Source organism: Peromyscus eremicus, chromosome 5, assembly GCF_949786415.1.
Source record: "Peromyscus eremicus chromosome 5, PerEre_H2_v1, whole genome shotgun sequence".
Classification (NCBI taxonomy): Eukaryota; Metazoa; Chordata; class Mammalia; order Rodentia; family Cricetidae; genus Peromyscus; species Peromyscus eremicus.
In genome coordinates this window covers 124,662,931-124,685,517 of record NC_081420.1, presented here as the reverse complement: position 1 = coordinate 124,685,517, position 22,587 = coordinate 124,662,931, and the positions used below count along the sequence as shown (strand labels likewise).

Sequence of the window (22,587 nt, the reverse complement as noted above, 5' to 3'; positions counted from 1 at the left end):
AGAAGCGGGATTCAAATCCAGACCTCTCTTAACAAGACCCGTGTCCTGAGCGGTCAGGTGCTGGGATGGGGTAGGATTCAGGATGGAGTCAGCTGCCCAGAGCTAGAGCGAAGCCTGACCTGTACAGGGCTTCAAACTTTGAGGGATCCCATGGTCTCCGCCCTTCCGGGCCCCCCAGCTGGCTCCATTCCTCCCTCAGGATTTGGTGCCTGTACCCCCAGCAACAGCCCAGTACCAGTCTGATTGCCCCCGACATAGAGAGATGAGACACACACCTCTTGAGCAACGTGAACTGGCTGCAGTCCCTGCACAGTCAGCTGCTGCACCGCGCCAGCTTTGGTCTGTGGAGTGGCCTGGACTACCGACCTCTGGGAAAGAAGAGGCAAGTCACACTGTGGTAACCATAGCAACCAGGGCAGCAAGTCCCATGCATGCTTGGGAACCTCAGAACAGCACTCTAGGGAAAAGGCTGCCATTTCCCAGGCCAAGGGCAGCCTTTCCATGTGGGGTCCAGCAACACAGGCCTCAGGTTCCTTACTGTCTGACTCTTGGCTATCTGGAGGTTCAGAGTGATTCTAGCCCAAGAAGGGAAATATCTGTGAATCCTTAGGGTTGGGTGGTTTCTGTTTCCCCTAGGGAAGAGTCTGTCTATGACTTTGGCCTGTTTGAGATTTTTCAGCCTGGTACTGGGGAACTTGAGGACTTACGCATGGTAGGCAAGCTCTCTACCACTAAGCTATATCCCCAGCATTCTTTCAATTTTTGTTCTGAATCAGGGTCTGACTACGTTGCCCAGACTGGCTTTGGAGTTGAGATCTCCTGGCCTCAGCCTCTCAAGTAGCAAAGAGTATGAGGGCACACAAAACTTGTCTTACCTTGGTTTCTGAGAGGCCACGAACCCCAAAAGTTAAACAGTTAGTAAGGACACCCAAGCCCACCCTGCGCTCTTGATCTGCCCAGGCCACTGTGGCTGGCACTGGAAAATTTGGCCTCCTCTGGAAGGTTGGGCACATCCTGGGGATGGTAGACTTGAGAGATGGCTCAGTAGTTAAGAGAACAGGCTGTTCTTCTCAAGGACCCAGGTTCAATTCCCAGCACCCACGTGGCAGCTCACAACTCTGTAACTCCACTTCTAGGTGGACACATGGCACACAGATATAACATGCAAATAAAACACACATACACATTCAAAAAAAGTTAAAAACCTGAGGCCTGGCCCTGACACCTTAGGAATAAGCAAGTACTTGGCCTTGCTACCTCCCCTCCTCAGTAAACTGGCCTAAAGAGGCCAGTGAGTGTTCTTGCTGTTTGGTTTTGTAGAACCGAGATGGAATCCAGGACCGTGGCATGATGGGTAAGTACACCCCCAGCCATCCCAAGGTGGGTTTTCTTTTCTTCTTTGTTGTGAGCGTTGCGTGTGTGCACAACTCAGAAGACAACTTGTTGGCTGTCCTGTTCTCACGCAGGGCTCAGGGATGGAATTCAGGCTTGGTGGCAAGTGTCCTTTACCCACTGAGCCATCTCCCTGACCTACCAACATGAGTTTTCAAAGCCAGAATGTGCCCGCTGAGGTACTTGTACAAGTGTCACAGTCAGGGACACTGAATCTAGATAGAGGTTCTTGCTAAATGCCCACACGGCAGGCTGGAGCTGGACCCCATCTGCTTGGCTCTGACAGGCCAGAGACACAGACACAGGTGACTACTTGGCCCACACGCCTGGCCCTAGCTACTGCCCACCCTGGCCAGTACCTCTTGGCTGACAGGGACACTCTGCTGGACGCTGTGGACCTGTAGCTGCTGTACCGTGCCTGCAGGAGCCCCAGCTGTCTTGCTGGTGGAGTTGTTGGCCTGCACTGGCGACCTCTATAAGAGAACAAACAGGGACAGTGTCAGGGCCAGCTTGGGTTGTATCTGGGGCAGCTGGGCCCTAGCAAATCCGCCTGAGAAGACTCTTTGCAAAGGGTGGACTATCCCACAGCAGCCATAACACTACTCTGCAGGGAGGAGCTGCAGGGTGTCCAGTCCTCCCACGAGGACCAGAGGCCACGTGTGGCTTCCATAATCAGAAGGGCTGCAGCAAAGGTGAGAAAGAATAGGTGGGGGCTGGGCTGGTCCCAGGGCCCAGCTCCTACCCGTCAGGCTTTCCTTCATTAACAATAACAACAAAAGTGACATCTACCTTCACTTTCTGCTGCCCCCTCCCCACTAGCTGCGGCGAGTGCTTCTGCTCCCCATTTCCCAGTGGAAATGAATGGGAGGGGTTCCCAGGGCCACGGGGGAGGGGCTTGTGTTTGCCCTGGGACACGCTGCACTAGGATGGACTGCACTTCTGATAAGAGGGAGCAGATGAATGGTGGATTTCACCAGCTCTTTCTGAGACAGGGTCTCACTGTAAGACCTGTTAGCATCACACTTGAGACCCTCCTGCTTCAACCTCTCGGGTGCAGGTATGTAACAACGCATGCAGAGCCATCAGCTCTGTTACACACAGAGAATACTGGGCTGCAACGTGGAAGACCTACCCACAGACCCAGCTAAGCCTGGCATCTGGCCCTGTATTCTCTCTTTAGGGTTTTGTTTTGTTTTGGAGACAAGGTCTCACTATGTAACAGATCAGGCTGTCCTGGAACTCACTGTGTAGACCAGGCTGGTCTCAAACTCACAGAGATCTATCTGCCTTTGCCTCCAGCCTGTGGTCTCCAAGCCTTTACTGGTGTGTGTGTGTGTGTGTGTGTGTGTGTGTGTGTGTGTGTGTGTGTGTGTGTCTCAACCTCAGCTCAGCTGCAGGGCCAGGCATTGGCTAGATACCCCACCAGGGTTCATGGAGCAGGGCTGCTAGGGCTCAGGAGCTGCAAGTGAGTTCAGGGCAGGGGAGCTTCAAGTGAGGCTAGTCATAGTGGTACACACCTGCAACCCAGCACTCGGGACTGAGACAGGAGGATCAGAAGTTAGGGATCAGCCAGCTCTACATAGGAGTTTGGTATTAGCCTGAATGACACTGTGAGATCCTGTCTCAAAACAGGTGGTGGGGCAAATACGCTGTTTGGCAGATATGGGGTACACGGTTGGAACAGGAAGAAGATGGGAAGAGGTCAGTGTGGCAGCACCTACCTCAGGGGCAGGGTGCACCGTCAGGGAGACCTGGCCACCCTTTGTGCCCGGCGCTGCACTCTGCACCACCAGGTGCTGTGTGGGGATAGCCTGGAGTCAGGAGAAGAAGGAGCAGGTCACCAGTGTCACCGGCCAAAGCCAAGCTTTTGGTTTTGTTTTCCTGTACTGGGGTGGGACCTGCACCTCACAGCCATGCCACCATGGAGCACTGATGCACTAGGAACATTCTAGGCACTCCATGCCTGTCAGCTCAGGAACTGCCCCATGTCCCAACACAGCACAGTTATGGCTCTACTCTAGAGCAGGTGACACCCAAGCTCAAGGCTGATGAAGGGCTTGTTGAGCACTGGAACCAAGTAGCAAAGCCAGAGTTGGTTCCTGGCTCAGAAGGCACGTGGAATATGTTCTAGAGCCCAGTGTGGGGTGCATGTCTGCAATCCTAAGATCAGGAGTTCAAGGTCATACTCCACCACATACAGAGTTCCAGGCCACATGAGACCCTATCTCAAAACACCTCCCCTCAAGAAAAAAAAGAAGACAAACACATTCTTGTCCTTACAATGTGCTATACTGGGCTGGGGTGTGGCTTGGTGGGAGAGCACATGTTTGATATGCCCTAGTGCTGCTTCCAGCCCCAGCATTCTAGCACAGTCCAAATATGAGCTGACAAACTAGAAATGGTCCAGGGAGACGCCACTGTGAGACGCTGGGGCTGGACCCACAGGCTACCTGTTGTCAGTCCTCCCCAGTCCTCTTTCAAATACAATGACTCCTGAGGCTGCTTGGACAGCCCATGGGGTATCTGATCTTGTCTGTAGAGGCCACTGCCCAAAGCCAGGAGCTGGGGCAGCCTGTGACTGAGGCCCATGTGTGGAGACAAGCAGGCAGGCAGCAGGAACTGGTTCTCTGCCCCAAGGGAGGCTACAGCAGGAGCCTTACCTGCTGTGGTACCTGGATGTTTGTAAGCTGCAGGGGTGATGCGTGGCCTGGCTTGGCCTGCACACTTGCCTGGACCAGCAGCCGCTGTGGAGGCAGAAGGAAAGAGCTGAACTGGGTCTGCTTACCAAGAGGGTGGCTGCTGCCATATCCTGGTAAGACAGGTAAACAGGTGTTCATGCAGGAAGAAAGGGAGAGCCCCCTCCCTCCAGCGAAGGCCATGTCCTACCTGCTGGCTGCCCTGCACCTGCTGTACCACCTGGGTGGGGACACCGGTTTGGCTTGCTGTGGAACTGGGGCTGGCCTCTGACACAGTCTCACTAGCCCGCATGGCACCTTCTGTGGGAAGAGGTTGGCAGGTGAGCTCTGCCTGCTGCCTCTGCTTCTTCAAGAGTGAGCCCATCAGCAGAGGGCAATGCAATCTATAGTCACCCTTAATGAGACCTGAGCTCTCCAAGTCCTGCCTGGTCTTTTCTAGCATCCATCTGAGGTACATGGCAGAATGGGGTGAGGACCCAGAGGACCCAGAATCCTAAACATCTGGAATTAGCCCCCTGATTTTCTTGGTTCTGATGTTGTATGTCTGAAGAGCCTGTTTCCCATACAAACAGAACTATGGATATGGACAGGCAATAGACTAGACCTTCTCCCCCGGCTCAAGTCCTGACTTCAGGAGGGACCAAGGTGCTGGGCTTCTGGCTTCTTAGGAAATAAAGATGGTCTGAGCCTTCCTCCTCTACCTGAGTGGAGCAGGGGCAGCAAGGGGCTCAGAGCCCAAAGTGCAGGTACTTACATTGGCAGGCAGCCAAGAAGAAACAATCCTAGAACATGGTGCCCCTGCCTGCTCCCAACCCTGCTGTCCGGCTGTCCCATGGGGCCAGCACTGTGGGAGTAGCAGAGTATGCAGGTGGCTTACACCTGCGACCTTGGGGAGCTAGTCCCCACCATGAGCTCAGAACTCCTTCATGCCCTCTCAGGTAAACGACTTGCTTCATGCAAGCTGCAGGGGCCGGGGCCAGAGCAGGAGGAAGGCTGGTACCCAGGGCTGCCATCAGCAAGAAGCAGGTCATGTTTCATACACATATTGCTAAGTGATTCATGGGGCAGCAGGGAAGTAGAGAGGGATGGTGCCCCTAAGACACACTGGCTAGGAGATTCTTGCCCAAGCTGGAATGTCATCTGGCCCATGTAGCCTAGCTTGTTCCTCAGCAGCTTAGGGGCCAAGGTCAGGTGGGGCGGCCATGTGCCTGTTCTCAGTCTCCAGTACGGTCTAAAGGGACGAAGACCCGGGGCCCACCTTCCTGGGATCTGGCAGTGGGCAGGAGTCCAGAGAGGTTACTGAACCTCCCTCAGGGTTGAAGGGTTACATGGCAACAAAGGGGTTATCAAAGGGCTGACAGTGTACACGAATACTGTTTCTGGTGTACCAGGTGCTACCGGAGGGGATTCTGGGCCCTTGGAGCCAGTACTTATCTTTCTCACTCATTTGCAGGTAGCAGAGACCTGTATCACCCAGCTGGGGGACCTGGCCTGAGTCCCAGGTCTCCCTGCACGCCCACATTGTCCAACCCCACACACCAATCTCAAGTTGCTAGTCTTATTAGGCAGGATCACACAGACTGGCTCAGGAAACCGGAGCCCTCAAAGACACTTCAAGGTTGAAGTTTCCATAATAGGGCTCAGCCTCCAAAACGGACACAAGAAAGGGACCTGGGGAGGCCAGGAGACTGGTCCAGTCTGCCTAAGAGCATCCAAGTACCCTGTGGCTCTCTCCAGGCCTACTTGGGTAGCTACACCAATTCTAAGCAGTCATAATTAAGTTCTGCTGGAATTGTCCCTCAAAACTACTTTAGGCTTCTCCAGGCCTTAAGAAGGCCCTTTCCCTCAGCCCCTCTGAGAGAAATCCAAGCTAGCCTTAGAGTCATAGGCTCTCTCCCTCACACCCCATACCTGGGCTGTCTGGAGTACAGGGAGTCAGGCCCAGCCCAAGGATGGGTGCAGAACTGAGACTCATGGAGGACTTACTGTTGCTCAGGGTGGGAAGCCACACAAGGCATTGGCTCTAGCTACCTGCCAGGTCCAGAGGCTGGTCCTTGAGCCAGACCCCCTGCAGCTGCACACCTGGGGAGCTGCTCCAATCAGGCATCTATCCCAGAAGGAATCCTGTCATCACCTGCCTTGGGGTGGCCCTTAAGGCCCCAGGCTCTTCCCTACCCATTCACACCAGGAGAGTGAATGGGCCGAAGGCTTCCTAGTTGTATTTTGAAAGGGGAGCTGGGAGGAAATTAAGGGAAAATATGGAGTCAAGGGACAGCTGTGCCTGTTGGCCATCTCTCTTCTGGGCATGTGCAGAAGCAGGGAGGCCCCTGAAAGCTAGGGTAGGAGGCAGAGCTAATTTTCTGTGTGAGTCAGATAGCCTATCTCCTCCGTGTGGTCACTACTTCCTCTGGGGACCAGGCTCTCCCACCTGTGTACCTGTCCACCCCTCAGCTCAGAGACAGCAAGCTAGCTTTTCAGGAAGCTGAAGGCAGGCTCAGGAGGCTAAACTCTGGTTGTCTCCCCAGCTAGGCCCCTCTTCCCCAAAGTAGACAGGCCTATCTGCCTCTTTTCTGCTTGCTCCTGGGGATGGTATGAAACAGCTCAGGGCAAGGTTCTGGGCCCCTGCTGTCCCAGAGACTTATGTCTTCTGGACCCCAGTTTCCCCATCCTCACTGGAGATGTAGAAAGCAGAACCAGTTCCCTCTGTGGGCACAGCCCTCGACTCTGGAAGGCCCAAGCTGAGGGAAGCAGAGAAGCCTGCGTGGCTGCAGCGCCTCCTGCAGGCTGACCGGTCCCCTCCAGGCAGGTCTGGCCTCACCCTCCCAGCCTACAGCCACCTCCTTGCACCTTGAATTCTAGAGGCCTCTCAGGGGAGGACAGGGATTATGGATCTGTACTGTCTGACCAGAGAAACCTGAGCTCCTTCCCTATTGTCACCAAAGTCACTTTAGGGCAGAGCATGCCAGGCCCAGGCTGGAGGGCTCAGCTTACTTCTGCTGTCTGGCTTCCAGGGCAAGGGGCAGTCCTTCCTCCTGCGGTGAACTTGCAGGGTTCCTGGTCAGCCCAGATTGCTCTTGGCTCGGGAGCCGGCAAGGCACCCCCTGTTCCCCTTCTCTGGGATTAGCTTCCCTTTCCTCAAAGGACTGGCTCACACGGGCAACCTGGGGAAGAGATTAGGAAGACCCCAGCACAAAAACCTCTCTCCTCTTCCTCAGAGTTCAGGGAGGCATCAAGGACCCTTGTAGGGTCCTCACTCCTGCCGGAACTCGAACAGTGGAAAGGCATGCCCCAGGACCACTGTGAAAAGCAGGCAATAAGCCACCGTCTAAGGCAGAGGTGTGAGCCTGGCAGAGTGACGCCAGACAAGAGCTGCTGCCTGCCCTACCTTGTCCTCGGGAGCGTGCTATCTCCCACCCCACAGCAGTGAGAATGGCCTAGGTCTGTCTAACAAAAGGTACCGTGGCCTGGGCCTTTAAAAACCAGGGCCTCCCTCAGTGTGCCATGAAGAGTTAGGAGACGCTGAGGCAGAGACAGGAAGGATGCGAGGTGTTCTAGGCCTGGAACAGTGTGCCTATTCCAGACCCTGCTCTGAGGACACCAGGTGCCCGCAGTGGGTGCCCGCGGTGGGTGCCCGCGGTGGGTGCCCGCGGTGGGCCACTCAAGGGCAATGGGAGGCTAGGCTAGATGGCCTCCACTGGTTGTGCCAGGCCGGTCTTGTGTCCAGCAGTCACTACACAAAGACCCAGAGATATGCTCTGTCCTCAAAAACACCACCACATGACGATAATTCCAGAAAAGTGAAGGAAGATGATGAGTAGGAGCAGAGGCAGGGAAGTGGCTTCTGAGGAAGAGACCTGGAGGTAACGACAGAGGGCTAGCTGGGTATGCTGAGGTAGAGGGTGCCAGGGTCAGAAGGGGAGGAAGTAGCTAAGCTAGCGATCTGGCATGGGGACAGGAGACTGCCGAGGCCGAAGCGGTATGTCAGGGCACAGGCTAAAGGCTGGTGGGCTAGAGACAGGCACTTGGGGCTTATTAGGAAGCCCATGATGTGGAAAAGAAAAATTTGAGACAAGATCTTGATCTGTAGCCCAGGCTAGCTTGGAACTCGGAATTCTCCAGCTGCAGCCTCCCCAGTGAGTTTATAGGTGTTCATCCCCACATCTGGCTTATGGGGTACTTTTAAAACCCTTCTCTGAGGTGGGGCCAGCCTTCCAATATTGCCAACTCCAAGCCCTAGGGGATCCTCTCTGGAATCTGGGTTGAGATAGGATGTGAAGGGGCCTAAGTGACAGCCAGGGACAGGCTCCTTGTTACTGCCGTGAGAGCAAGACCTAAGAAGCTAATCATTAGGGTTGGCCATGGAGATGGTAGAGGTGGAGAATCTGGGTGGGCTTAGGAAGTAGAGGGTGGGGTGCAGCAGCAATCCTCGGAGGGGCAGGACAGGAGCAGAGGCTAAGCTGGGCCTGGGTGGCGTTCTGAAAGCCATCTGCCAAGCTGGCTCCAGAGACCAGTCTGACCTCTGGTAGCCAGGACTAGGACTCGACTAGTCACAGGCTCCTTGGCCTCAGGACAGAGGCTAGGGCGGAGACCTCAACAGGAGCATGGAAAGTTTTGACACTGGGATCTGGTGGCATGAACCTGTCATCAGCTTCTGATGAGGTTGAGGCAAAAGGACGCCAAGGTGAAGGCCAGCCTGGCTTACAGAGTAATTTCAGGACCAGTGTGGGCAACTTATGGAGACCCTGTCTCAAAATAAAAAGTAAGAAGAGGGCTAGGGATGTAGCTCATTCGTAGAGCACTGGCCTAGAGTGTGTGAAGCCCTGGGTTCCAATGCCAGTACTGGGAAGAAGGGAGGGAAAGGGAGTCATGACACTTCAGGAGGCCACCACGAGGGGAGGATGACTGCTGGAGCAGAGAGGGCCCAGCCTGAGCCCTTTCTGCAATGGATCTGAGAGGTGAGGCAAGAGAGTGGAGGCGACAGAGGAGATGGTGGAAGTGAGGAAGCCTGGGCAGGTGTGCAGGACAGGTCTGCAGCAGGAGGGGACAGTGTGCCAGCACGGCCTAGAAGCCAAGGATAACAAGAGCCTAGAATGGCCAATGGGTCATGATGAGATGAAGGGGACCCTGGCTGGAGTTGTCAGGAGCAAGGCCACAGGTGGCTGAGAACAGCTGACATTAAAAGAAGAGGCTAAGAAGCAGACTGCAGATGTCGGCAGAGGGCGGGCCCCAGGCGTCCTGGCTAACAGGCTGGTTATGTGTCTTAGCTGACAGAGGAGTCTGTAGAGGGTCGAGTCTGGCAGGAGTTGCAGAACCTGCAGGAGAGGCTGGGGCACGTGGGATTACTCCACCTCTGAGGGGTTGTAGATGCTGCCGCCGGCCGGTACCTGGTCCCGCTAAGGTCAGCTGCATGCTCAGGCGTGGGAGAAACAGTGCAGAGCACACAGACAAGGATGAAGTACCACAGACAAGTACCACACTGGGCGTTGTGTGAAGGCAGCATCTTCCTCCTTCCCGTTTCCCAAGAAGGGGAGGGGAGAGAGGGACAGAGGACGGGGATCTGTAGTGACCCCCAGAGGGACAAAACAGACCTCGGGCTCTGGGCCAGGATGGGCCACCTTCAGTGGTTGGGTTTTTCTCTTGATTCTGGCCTTCCCTTTTCCCCAATCTCATGCTGTGACATTGAACTTTCTCCATGGTACAAGGGTAGTCATAGACACAGGAGCTTGCTTGGCCACCAGGTCCTGCCCTTCCAGGGAAGAGAGGGGACATATCCCAGCCATCTAGACAGTCTCTCTCAAGGACCCCTCTAGCTAGCCTTCTAAGTACCTCTCATGTGTCCCCAGACATAGAAGCCACAATGGTCCCTGTATCAGCAGTTAAGACCTAGGCAGAGAGCCGGGCGGTGGTGGCGCACGCCTTTAATCCCAGCACTCGGGAGGCAGAGCCAGGCGGATCTCTGTGAGTTCAAGGCCAGCCTGGTCTACAGTGCGGGATCCAGGACAGGCACCAAAACCACACAGAGAAACCCTGTCTCGAAAACCCCCCCCCAAAAAAAAAAAAAAAAAAAAAAAGACCTAGGCAAAGAGGCCCAGGGCTGGTAGTTAGCCTGACTCTTGTAGGTGTGTGCAAACTGAATTTCACCATCCCATCTTCTTTTCTGGGGACATTTTACTTAGGGACAGATAAAAACAGGAACATCCCAGCAGGATACAGAAGCATCTCTGCTTGGCCTGACTCCCTTTACCCAAAGATGTCCCAAATCCCACAGGGAGCCCCAGAGAGGATCCCTGGATGCCGAGCTTCCCGAAACTCCTCCCAGAGATTTTCTAAGAGTCCAGCCACAAATGTGGGTGTGAACTTACCTGAGACGGTGACCACGATGTACTGCTGGGCCACAGGGGATGGGGCAGGTGTGGCAGGCTGTGAGGGTGCAGGGGCAGCCGGAAGCTCTGCCACATACTGCTTCTGGCTGCCCGGAGGCTGCGTCTGGGGCTGGGGGCTCTGCAGCTCGGTGACATACTGGGGCTGGGGGGTCGCTGCAGCAGGAGGCTGGGGTGCTGTTGGGGGTGGTGGCTGGGGCAGGGCCTGGGGTGGGGCTTGTGGCGGCTGGGATGCTTGTGGGGCTGCCTGTAGCTCAGTAACATAGGACTGTGTTGCCATGCCAACAGTGAGTGATAATAAATAAGGCGGTTTTCCTCTTCCTTGAGAAGAAAAGCGGGGGAGAGAGAAACAGAAAAACAAAAGAAGAAAAAAAAAGAATTAATCTACCAGCAGAGGAAAATGGACAGCTCCCAGCTCCCTGGAGATGTCTTTGGACTCATCACTAACTTGATTAAATCCCTGGCTAGATGCAATGGACCATCCCTGTAGGAGATCTGGGAGTAGATAGAGACAGGATTCCCCACCCTCATCCTGAGCTGTGACTGTGGCTCTTGCCCTCCAACACCCCCTTCATCTCCTCCCCTCCCATCCCCCCTCCTGCACCTGAACATGCCTATAGTGCCTCAGGACAACTCTCCAGACTGCGAGTGGCTCTGTGTTCCTCTCCACAAATGGTATGACTGTCACTTGGGTCAAGCGGTGAGTGTCAGTGGCATCTGGAGCACCTGTCCTTCCTCTCACCATCGAACCAATGACACCTCTCCCCTTTGAGACAGGATCTCACTCTGTAGCCCTGGTTGGCCTTGAACTCACAGAGATCTGCCTGCCTCTGCCTCCTGAGTGCTGGAATCTCTTTTCTTTGGTGCTCTGGGGATGGGACCCAGGACCGTGCACACGCCAGGCAAACAATCTACCACTAAGCCATAGCCTCAGCATGGGTCTTCTGCAACAGGCCTTCCCTGTGTAGTCCAAGCTAACCGTGTATTTGTGACCCTTCCGCGCCCAGCCTCTGGAATGACATATGCCACTATGCTACCTTCAAGTGGGCATCTCGTAGGCCTCCTGCTGACATGCGCATTCCAGATCTGCCAAGCTGACAACCAACACCAACCATCACATACTCCATTTTAGATTTGCAACCACCACGGTGGATGGAGACTGAGTTTGCCAGATGAGCTGCTGCTCAGAGAAGGTAAGATGCTAGCCCCAGGCCACACAGCAGGGAAGTGGTAGGTCTGTCTGAACCCTTGACAGCTCATGGGTGGAAAGGCAAGTCACAGAGAAAGCTGTCTCTCAGAGTCAAAGCCAAGTGGCCATCTGAGGGTCATCACAGAGGGATGCCATTCACAGGCCCTGAGGCAGTAATGGATCTGCAGGTTCAGGGTGGGGGGCTTCTGAGGGAGGAGTAGCTGATCCTCTGGCCAGCGCAGAAGCTTTCCTGGCGGCACTGGACCTATCCTTGCATGAGATGGGCAATGCCTTTGGAGGGTGCCCATTCCCAGCACCTCAAGGAGAAACTGCAGCCCTCAGCTGTGTCCTTGTCCTGCCCTGGGCTCTGGAGGTGACCCTGTGACCCTGAACCACAAAGCACCCAGCTGGGAGCCTGCCAACTGGGAGGCTTCGGCATTGACCTCTGGCACCACCGTGCCACGGCATGTCAGCAGGCTGACCTCTAGAGCAGGGCAACCTAGCGTGAGATCTCTAAGGGGAGAGCTGCAACCAAACAACAGATACTGCTCACCCTGCAGCCCCCGGCTCAGCACGCAGAACCCACGCATCCTGTCTATCACTAACTTGACTCAGTCTCGAGGCTCATGGCCTATGCTGGGTGCTCTCAGCACCAGTGAACAGTAGCCCAGAACACCGCCTGAACCTTAATTACTTCTAACATTCAGCAGACAACAGCTTCCTTGTCCTTCCTACCAGAGGCCCTGCTACCTTCAGCCTTAGGACCGCAGAGCTGGGGAATCAGCCTGAGCACTAGAGGGACCAAATGACAGTGCAGCCTTAACATGCACCCACTTCCTGTGCCTGCCTCTCCGGAGAGCTAGGCTTCACCCTCGGATGGTAAACTCAGGAGGATCCCTAGCGGGAAGCAGAGAAACAGCCCTGCACAGGGACAATGCAGAGCTTGAACTTAACCACTCCCAGGGGGAAAAGGAAGGGAGAGGAAGAGGAAGGGAGGAATGAGCAAAGTACTGAGGGCTGATTGCAACAGTCCCCAGACAAGAGTGCTCCCCAGGAACAGGGCTTCAGGCACTCTGTCCCCAGACAAAAGGGCTCCCCAGGAACAGGGCTTCAGGCACTCTGTCCCCAGACAAAAGGGCTCCCCAGGAACAGGGCTTCAGGCACTCTGTCCCCAGACAAAAGGGCTCCCCAGGAACAGGGCTTCAGGCACTCTGTTGGGGAATATTATGTTAAGGTGTGTTACTTTTGTTTATGGTGCATTTGTTTAACTCTATGAAGCTGTGATACTGTGCCTGTCTAAAACACCTAATGGTCTAATAAAGAGCTGAGTGGCCAATGGCAAGGCAGGAGAAAGGGTGGAAGGTCCTGGCAGGCAGAGAGGATGTAGAAGGAGAAATCTGGGAGAGGGAGATCAAGGAAAGAAGTAATCAGAGAAGGAGGAGGACTCCAGAGGCCGGCCACCCAGCTACACAGCAAGTCGGAGTAAGAGAGTAAACTTTACAGAAGGAAGAAAAGAAAAGCCCAGAGGCAAAAGGTAGACAGGATAATTTAAAGTTAAGAAGAGCTGGCTAGAAACTAAGCCAAGCTAAGGCCAAGCATTCGTAAGTATGAATAAGCGTGTGTGTGTGTGTGTGTGTGTGTGTGTGTGTGTGTGTGTGTGTGTGATATATTTGGGAGTTCAGCTGGGTGATGGGCCCCCAAAAGACCAAAAAAAACCAAAGACCGAACACAACAACAAAATGTTGTACCAACATGGGGCTCTCGAATATCCATCTAGAGCCTGAGAAAGCGGAACAAACAAAAAAGGGACATGGCTCCTTTAAGAGTTTCAGCCAGACAGTTTCTGCCAATCAGTCAGTGAGCTCTTGAGCAGCAGTTCCTACATGAAGTAGGAACAAAAAAAACTAGGTAAAAACACCTGCCACTGTGCAAGCATCAGCATTCTAGAACACTAGGAAGGTTGAATGCAGTTCCTGATCAGACAAACCTCTGGACAGCCGTGAGTTTTACGCTTGGCTTTCACGACCTGAGAAGCCAGTGGAACCAACTGAGAGTCGCACCCGGAGAATCAAGGTGTCGGTTAGCAGTCTAAGGTTTGCTCGTACGTGCGGTCAAAAAGGCTGAAGACATGCAATAAAAGAGGTCCAGACAGAAAAACCTCTAAGTAGATTACAGTGTGTTCAACAATGTGCGTAGGCTTAAGAAAAGGAAAAGGGGCCGGGTGGTGGTGGTGCACGCCTTTAATCCCAGCACTCGGGAGGCAGAGGCAGGTGGATCTCTGTGAGTTCGAGGCCAGCCTGGTCTACAGAGCGAGATCCAGGAAAGGCGCAAAGCTACACGAGAAACCCTGTCTCAAAAAACAAAAAACAAAAAACAAAAAAAAAAAAAAAAAAAAAAAAAGGGAAAAGGGTATAGTCATAGGAAAAAAAAGAATAGTTTATAAAATAAAGTCTTTAAAGAGAGACTAAAAGTAATATAAAAGAAAAAAGCCACATAAGATGGGAAATATACAAGGAGTCTGGATCCCATATATTATTGTGTTAATTTTGAATTTTTTTTGATTGTTGAAAAGCAAAGGACAGCTGCAAAGAGATCTGGAATTGAAAGAGGGACTGTTGAAATCAATCAGCTTATGTACTTTAGGAATGCCTTAACTTTTAAAAAGTCAAAAAATATATTTGCTGACTGGAAATCAAAAAATGCTCTGGAGTTTTGTTCCCACAGGTGATGAGAGGCTGTGGATTTCTTCAGGGTTAATATGGATCAGGTTTGATCAGGGGAGACCTCCTGAAACTTGATAGGTGATATCTATCAGCAAAGATTACTGCTGGTCTTCCCAGGACTTGGTCATTATCTCAAAATTTTCTCTCTGGGACCCTAAAGATGCTTCACCCACAGACAAATAGGAAGCAGTTTGGAGAAAACGACATCCACATTCCCAAGAGGGTGTGGGGGGCTTTGATTATTTGGTTATTTGGTGGGTTATGGATGTTTGCTATTATTTAGGGGAATATAGTATATTGATATAAATTCAAAGTTATTTTTGTTACACTGTATATATGTTTCTACTCTTGTTTAAAGGATTTTTGTATTTTGATAAAAATTTTAAGGTCATTTTTGTTAGAACATATTGTATATATGTTTCTATTCTTGTTTAAGGTATTGTACCTATGCAGTTTATTTAAAAATATAAAGTCCTAGTTTTTGAAAGCTGATATTATAAACTATATAGGATAATCAGGAAATATAGGTTAGTGGTTAGTCATTTATAACAACCAAATTTGTAGATGTTAGGTGTGCTTTCCAGATCATATAGATAGATGGTCTTCAAACCTTTCAAAGACCTACAGAATATGGCATTTTATGTTTTGGTAACAAAGTTTTTCCATGACAATGAGACACATCTGTTCCTGGCAGCACCAATTTACTTCAGAGATGATGGACATTGAAGAAACTCCTTATGGAGTTTGCTTTCATTGTAGCAAAGTTAGCCACTGGGCAAAAAACCGTTTTTGCCTTTGACTGTTTGACTATGTGCTGTGCAGACTGGATGTGCAGGACACACAGGAAAAAAAGAGTTTGCCAAAACAAGGCAGAACAGTCCTTCAAATTTCCTGCTTCACAAAAGAGTCTGTCAGACATTCTGCAAGACACAGAGGAAAGTGACTGATGAATTTTGCCAATACAAGGCTGGATAGTCCTTCAAATTTCCTGCTTCAATGAAAAGTCTGCCAGATACTCTAGGCATGTAGGCTGAAGGTGGATGCCCCAACGTTATAGAGAACTCTGGATGACTGTCCAGGAAGCCAAATGTCTCTGTTGTAAGACAATATTACATCCTTCTGGGTCTTTGATGGAGTTGAAGACTAGATAGTTATAGTTGCAGTTTTCCTTAATTATGACAGTAAGTTAGGTGTAAAACTTTGGATTCACTAAGATAGGGTAAATAATGCATTATTTTCTCTGAATACACTAACTATAAATAGACAGAATATTGTGAATGTAATCCTTACTTGATAATTGTTATTATATATAGGCTTACTATGTTTACGTTAAAACCCTTTCATTTTTATTTAGTCAAAAAGGGGGAAATGTTGTAGAATATTATTTTAAGGGATGTTACTTTTGTTTATGTTGCATTTGTTTAACTCTGTGAACCTGTGTTACTTTGTCTGTCTAAAGAACTGAACAGCCAATAGTGAGGCAGGAGAGATAAATAGGCAGGGCTGGAAGGCAGAGATGATAAATGGAAGGAGAAATCTGGGAGAAGGAAGGAGAGATCTAGGAGCCAGAGAAGGAGGAGGACATCATGGGCCAGCCACCCAGCTTCACAGCAAGACAGAGTAGGAGTAAGATTTACACAAGTAAGAGAATGGAAAAAGCCCAGAGGCAAAAGGTGATGGGATAAGTTAAGAAAAGCTGGCTAGAAACTAAGCCAAGCTAAGGCCAGGCATTCATAAGTAAGAATAAGTCTCCGAGTGCGATTTATCTGGGAGCTGGATGGCGGCCCCCAAAAGAGTAAAAAAACAACACTTCTCATATGTGTGTATGACACATGTGTGTGTGTGTGTGTGTGTGTGTGTGTGTGTGTGTGTGTGTGAGAGAGAGAGAGAGAGAGAGAGAGAGAGAGAGAGAGAGAGAGAGAGAGAGAGAGAGAAAGAGACAGTCAGTGTAGCCCTGGAACTACCTGGTGCTTGGCCATCCTGTGAGAGCCCAGAGGATGAACAGTGGTTCAGACTACAGGGCCCAAGCAAGATATGGGGCAGCAGGCAGCCTCAATATCACCCCATCCCACCCCTGCCAAGGACTTAGGCATCAAGACAGGAAAGAGGCCATACTCCACCACACAGAGAGCATCACATCTTCTTGCTATTGTTAAGGGACTGCATCCGAGCCAACCTGGCTCAGGGTTTGTAGCCATTAGCATCTGCCTCATATGAACCTTTTCCTAAACATTTGTTATTGACTGTCTTCTGTGCCTTAGTTTACCTATCTGTGAGCAGGGTTCATAGGACCACTGTAAATCACTTAGCAGCCAGCTGGTACTATGGACAGTAAATGCTGTTCCTGACATCCATTCACAACTAAGCATGCACCTAACAGGCAGTCCCTGGGGAGGTGACTAACATGCAGATCACCGGGTTCTGTTGCTTGGAAGTCTGTGGTGGCCCCAAGTATAACTTAGCTAGTCCCCTAATAACTCCAGAAGTTCAGGACTACCTAGCCCAGGTTGCCACAGAGCCAGCTGCTCTCTGGCAGGAAAGGGCTCCAAAAGCCTATGCTCATGGGTCCTTCTCTGAGGACTCACCCATCCCTCCCACATGAGCAAGGTCAAGCCTGGGGCTCTCTAGAGGCCAATGAATCACACATGTAGATGTGGCATGCATATTTCCCATGCACCTGAGCATAAGACCCTTGTTTCATGGAAGGTACTACACAGAAAAGGAACCTGCAGGAAGCCCACGTGCGCTGTCAATGACCTGTTGAACCAATCACTAACAACATGGTCTTCAAAGCCAACGGCTAGTTTCTGGTGAATGCTCGAACCCATTCCTTGAGAGTAACTATGTTTGGTTCTGTGGACAGACAGTGTCTGTTGGTACCCAATTGGCTCTGCCAATGCACTGTGACAGAGCAACAGGTGAGCAGGTGTGCAGACTGGGGGCAAGAAAACCAACTCGAGACACAGACTTGAATTTTATGATTTTTTATGACATGAAATTCATAAAATATTCACATTATAAAGTATTCTTTTGACCTTTTCTAATCATCCCAAACTGTAAAAATCATTCTTAGCTCTCACTCATACACAGACAACAGGGCTGGAGGTGCAAGGCCGTAGAGCCCAGCCCAGCCTATGTAAGGAGAGGTTGCATCCCTTCAAACACAGGCAGCAGGCTACAGCTGGTATGATAGATCCAGGTCACAAATGTCAGATTCTAGGACCAAATGGTTACAAGACAGAGAAACTACTCAGCTCATCTGTAGAACAGCTTTGGTAATGGACTTGGAGGGAAGTGGGAAAGTCGGGTGTAGCGCTGCACCCCACCCTGTCCTTGTCTGATTGACTTGGCCAGTCATCTGACTCCGATTCTGGGCTGGCTACTTCTCCTTTAGACATCTGTGACGCTGCATCTTCACATGGACCCCTGAAGCACCTGTCCTCAGGACTGCCTCCACATCCTACAGGATCCTTTCTGGACTGTGTCCTGTCTCACTGAGAACATGTGACACTCACAGTCCTTCTAATGACTGTGGGGCCTTCAGGACCAGTCCCTTCAGACCCTGTGTTTCTTGTTCTGGCTCCCATTCCCTCCTGCCTCAGTACCTCCTTTCCCCCCGACTTACATTTGCTTCTGACCCTGTCCCAAGCCTAGCTCCTTAACAGTCAGGCCACTTCCCCTGGTCCCCTGGTACTCTGAAGCACACACTCCCTTGAATGTTTTTGCCACTGTATAGCCGTTTGTTTATTCCCTACCGTTTCTCTTCCCTCGTGAACTGGAAAGGCAAGCTCCATAAGGGCCCCCTTTCATCCCCAGTCCAGAACGCCGATGGGCATATACTGGGAGTTCAACCTTTTTGTTTTCTTTTTTGCAGTGCTAGGGATGGAATGCAGGGTCTTACACACACTGGGCAGGTGTTCTCCATTGAGTCCCAAGCCCTGGGGAACTCAGCTGTCACGGGGCATTGGGCATAGGTGTGCAGCTGAATGGAGACAGGGCTAGTGAGCATGGAAGGTGGGCCGGTGGGAGGCCACTGAGCTGCTGGGTGGAGGTTCCAGCCTCTGCAGTAGCAGATGCTGGCTGACCCTGTGACTGCCATCCCTCCTGGTGCACAATACGACCTACACACATGAGACCCTCCCTAGGTTCAGGGCTGTCAAGAAGGAGGGCAAATCCTTGTTTAAAAAAACACTCTTCCTGCCTTCCTCACAGTGCTGCTCAGTGCTAGCGAGCTGGCAGCTGAGCCAAGGCCTCTGCCCGGACAGCACTTTTTCCTGGGTATTCGCAGAAACAAAAGCCACTCAAGTGCAAGCAGAGTCGGCTACACCTCCCCACAGGAAGCGGAGCACTAAGTCTGGCCTGGTGGCACAGATCTGTCATCTCAGCTACTCAGGAAGCTAAGCAGGAGGATCACAAGTTCAAGGCCTGCCTGGACAACTTAGCAAGGCCATGTCTCAAAAAATAAAATGGGCCATTAAGATGACTTAGGATGTAAAAGCAGCTGCTGCTAAGCAAGCCTGAGTTCTAACCCATGGATCTACTGGTAGGTACCACTGCCACCAGCAGGCCTCCAACCTCCACATGCATGTTGTAGCGCATATGCATGCTCATGTACACACATACACACAAAAAGTAAACATTTAAATTTTTTTGAAAGTAAAAAGTAGGGCTGGGTGTACAGCGCAATGCAGAGCAATTGCCTAGTTTGGGGGGTGCGTTAAGTTCAATCACCAGAAGAGAGAAGAGGAAAAAGAAGCTGCACTCCTGGTCTCCAGCTTCCTGTCATCAACTCACGGCATCAGCCTTCTCTCTCATACAAAATGATAGAAAACACCAGCTAATTCCGAGGGCGGACAGGAAGTGACATCATTTGAGCCCTACAATGTATTTGATGCTTCACGTGGGATACATTTCATGGGATCCATACACAGTAATCTGAAGTTGTGCCTCTAGATGAGAGCACACGGAGGCCTCCCCAAAAGTGACATGATTCACCCAAGAACACACAGCAACAGAGTAAGTGTTTTAGGTAAAAAGAAACTGAGTCAGTACCAACCTTCCCCAGTCAAATGACCCTTCTGGGCCCTTCAACTGTGAGAATTGCTGGAAAGGAGGATGTTCAAGCAGTCGATTAAACCAGAGAATCAATCACTTTCTGTTCAAAGTCAGCCTTCCCTCATAGAAGCTGAACACTTTTTTTTTTTTTAAAGCAACCTAACTAACCCCAGCATCTTCCTGAAGGTTAATGTGCATAGTCATAACTTTGAAAACCCTTTGAAGAGAATAGGAAAAGTCGCTACAAGTGGGAGCCCATACTTCCCTGCTTAATTTCCAATGGAAAAGTCAGTCTCTTTTTTTCTTTTTTCTTTTTTTTGGTTTCCCAAGACAGGGTTTCTCTGTGTAGTTTTGGTGCCTGTCCTGGATCTCGCTCTGTAGACCAGGCTGGCCTCGAACTCAGAGAGCTCCACCTGGCTCAAAGTCAGTCATCCTATTGGCTGCAGTATAGACCAGTGCCCGCAAATGCAAGGCAGGGAACAGCACACGGCCTGGCTGCCTACTTCTGCACCCCAAAAGCAGCTGCAAAGGTCATGCACTAACAGATGTGTCTCTCCTTGCTTCTGATGTCACATCTGCTCCTGCCCACGTGGGACTGGTACCACCTATAATATAACATCTGACCCTCTTACACTGACTTGACATAAACATGTGGTGGGTCAAGAGACGTGACTTAAGGAATCTAGGACAGCTCCATTGGTCTGCTGTTTCCACAAGACCTTACTGACTAGGGAGAAGAGTCCTACCTCCAGGAACAAGAGCCCACACCTGTACCACCGCACAGCTGAGACGGCACCCCAGAGAACAATTTCAGATCCTCTAAATTTGCGGCCTAAGATCACTTCTCTCCAGCAGGAACTTCAAATTCTGACAACTAAATCCCCCAGGCTAAAGAGTCAGATTGAAACTTGACCATCTTCACCTTCTCCCGGGTTTAGAAGTGGAGGTCATTTGCAATCAATACTAACAATTTATCAAATCTCACTGAGAAACAGTAGACGTGGTGTGTGTGTGTGTGTGTGTGTGTGTGTGTGTGTGTGTGTGTGTGTGTGTGTGTGAGAGAGAGAGAGAGAGAGAGAGAGAGAGAGAGAGAGAGAGAGAGAGAGAGAGAATATGAGAATTTAAGGATGAGTCCCGGGGAAATTCCCAGAAGGAATTAGAAGTTACTGTAATGAAGGATGGCAACAATTTTCCCCATTTTATAGGAAGGAAAACAAAGGCCTGAAACGGAATAGTCGAACGTCCAAGTTCTGAATCTTAGGCAGGTACCCGACCAGCGGCTTCTTTTCGGGAAGACCCTGACTGTCCGGGTGGCGGCGGCCGCACCCGACTCCGAAGGCGGAGGGACGCTAGGCCCCGCCCTCCCCCAGTCACGCCCCGCCTCCGCACGCTGTCATTGGTCCAGCCTCGGTAGGCCCGCCTCGCCGCACCTCCCGGCACATAAAAGCGCCCCCCGCCCCAGCCGCCCGACCTCCACTCGCCCGCGGCCTGCGAGCACCCGCCCCTCGCGGGGGCCGGGCTGCGGGGCCGGGGGCGGGTGGTGTCGCCGGGCCGAACCCCGGCCCCCTCCCCCACGGTCCCGACAGTCGCCGCCGCCATTTTGACCGCCCGCCCCTTCCCTCAGGACTGTACTCAAGCGACAGGCGCCGCGCGGGCCCCGCCGCTCGCCCCGGCGCGCCCAGCTTGCCAGGCGCTGCCCCGGTTACCTCGGCTTCTCCGCACTTGTGTCCGCGGAAGGCTTTGAGGAGGTGCGTGGGCGCTGTGCAGAGGGGACCACGCGCGCCGGGGTCCCCAGGCCGGGCCGGGGGCGTGGGGGCGGGGGGCGGCCGCGGTTGTTGTTGTTGACTGGCGTTGCTGGGTTGCTTGGTCGCCACGACTACCGTGGCTATGGCGCCTCCGTTTCCCTCACCGGGGCAACTGTTGCTACCCACCCTACTACGTCACACGCCGGGGCGGGGCTCCAGGGCGGCGATTGGACGGCGCCGGGCTCTTCCGGCATGCTATTGGTGATCGTCCATGCTTTTCAACACCCTCTGGACTTGTCGGAGCTCCGATTCCTCGGTTCGGACGTCCGTCAGAGGAGTCTGAACCCTAGAAGGCAGCGAAGCCCGTCACTCGCGCGAGGAAGCAGCCCTGAGAATTACAAAGGGGCGGGATGACGCTCTAAAGTCGGCCTTCTGGTTGGACTAGGGAGATATCAATCTCGTCCAAAAGTTTGTCGCGCTCTCTTGCCAGGAGCATGGAGCGTCGGGAGTTGTAGTCCCGGCCCTACGTACCGATGGGAACCGCAAGACTTCCTCTCGCTGGGCCACTTTCTGGCCTCTCACGCTCCTAACCCCCAAGGAACGCTGCGACTCAGCGCTGCCCTTCTGTGACGTCAGCGGCGGAGGCCGGGCTCGGAGTTCGATGACGTCACAGGCGCGTTCTCCCAGTCCCAGAGCGTGGCGAGGCATGGGCCGGTGCTGGGCGAGTCAGAACCTCGAAAAGGTCACGGCCTGGCTGAGCCGCTATCTCGGCGACGCAGGCGGCGAAAAGGTCTCTGGCAGACGGGGATTTAATGAGAGGACGATAAGCAAAGGTCAGCGGCAGTCTGTCCCCAGAGCTCCCCGCCGCTCTGGACCTCAGTTTCCCCAAGAGATAAGTCAGCTTCAGCCAGAGAAGGTAAAACAGAAATAGCCCCGGCCGGAGTGAGTTCCTCGAGCTCAGAAATTAGTCACCAAGATAATATTCTAATGCAGTATTTTAAAATATCAATTAATGGGAAAAAGTAGACCCACGATGAACAAAATGTCAAATGTTAAATGCGATCGTTCTGCTGGCACTGAGATTAGGGTGAGATGAGTCTTGCAGCTCAGGGTTGGATCTTGTGCTCAAATATTTTTGTTTATTGAGTCAGATTTTCTTTCTAAATGAGATTCCAACTGCTCTTTCCACAGGAGAACATGAGTAACTGTGAGAGATGATGAATATGCTAATTCCTATATAGTAATCATTTTGCTATACCAGTTGTGTCATAACTATTGCCTACATCAAAAATGTTCAGAAATGGCCAAGTTGGGTAGAGTGGCCCTGGAGGCACAGCTGCTTTGCAGGCTGAGGCAGGAAGATTGCTGGAGCTGAGCTATATGGCAAGTCCCAGCTCAAAAAATGAT

At 52.0% G+C, this 22,587-nt stretch overlaps 1 protein-coding gene across 5 annotated transcripts in view; it reads right to left on the bottom strand.

The window, feature by feature from the left end:
* Positions 1-21,830, bottom strand: part of Rfx1 (regulatory factor X1) — a 35,355-nt gene extending 13,525 nt beyond the window's left edge. For 2 of the 5 annotated variants that reach the window (XM_059264384.1, XM_059264387.1), the window contains exons 1-8: positions 21,712-21,830; positions 21,142-21,568; positions 10,451-10,789; positions 4,279-4,388; positions 4,053-4,136; positions 3,114-3,203; positions 1,752-1,865; positions 276-368 (exon numbers count right to left, since the gene is read on the bottom strand). In XM_059264384.1, coding sequence (XP_059120367.1) covers positions 276-368; positions 1,752-1,865; positions 3,114-3,203; positions 4,053-4,136; positions 4,279-4,388; positions 10,451-10,748 — 789 coding nt within the window. In that variant the 5' untranslated portion in view covers positions 10,749-10,789; positions 21,142-21,568; positions 21,712-21,830. The remainder of the gene's footprint in view (positions 1-275; positions 369-1,751; positions 1,866-3,113; positions 3,204-4,052; positions 4,137-4,278; positions 4,389-10,450; positions 10,790-21,141; positions 21,569-21,711) is intronic. The other 3 variants (XM_059264385.1, XM_059264389.1, XM_059264388.1) reach the window with 3 other exon arrangements.
* Between the last annotated feature and the right edge of the window lie 757 nt (positions 21,831-22,587).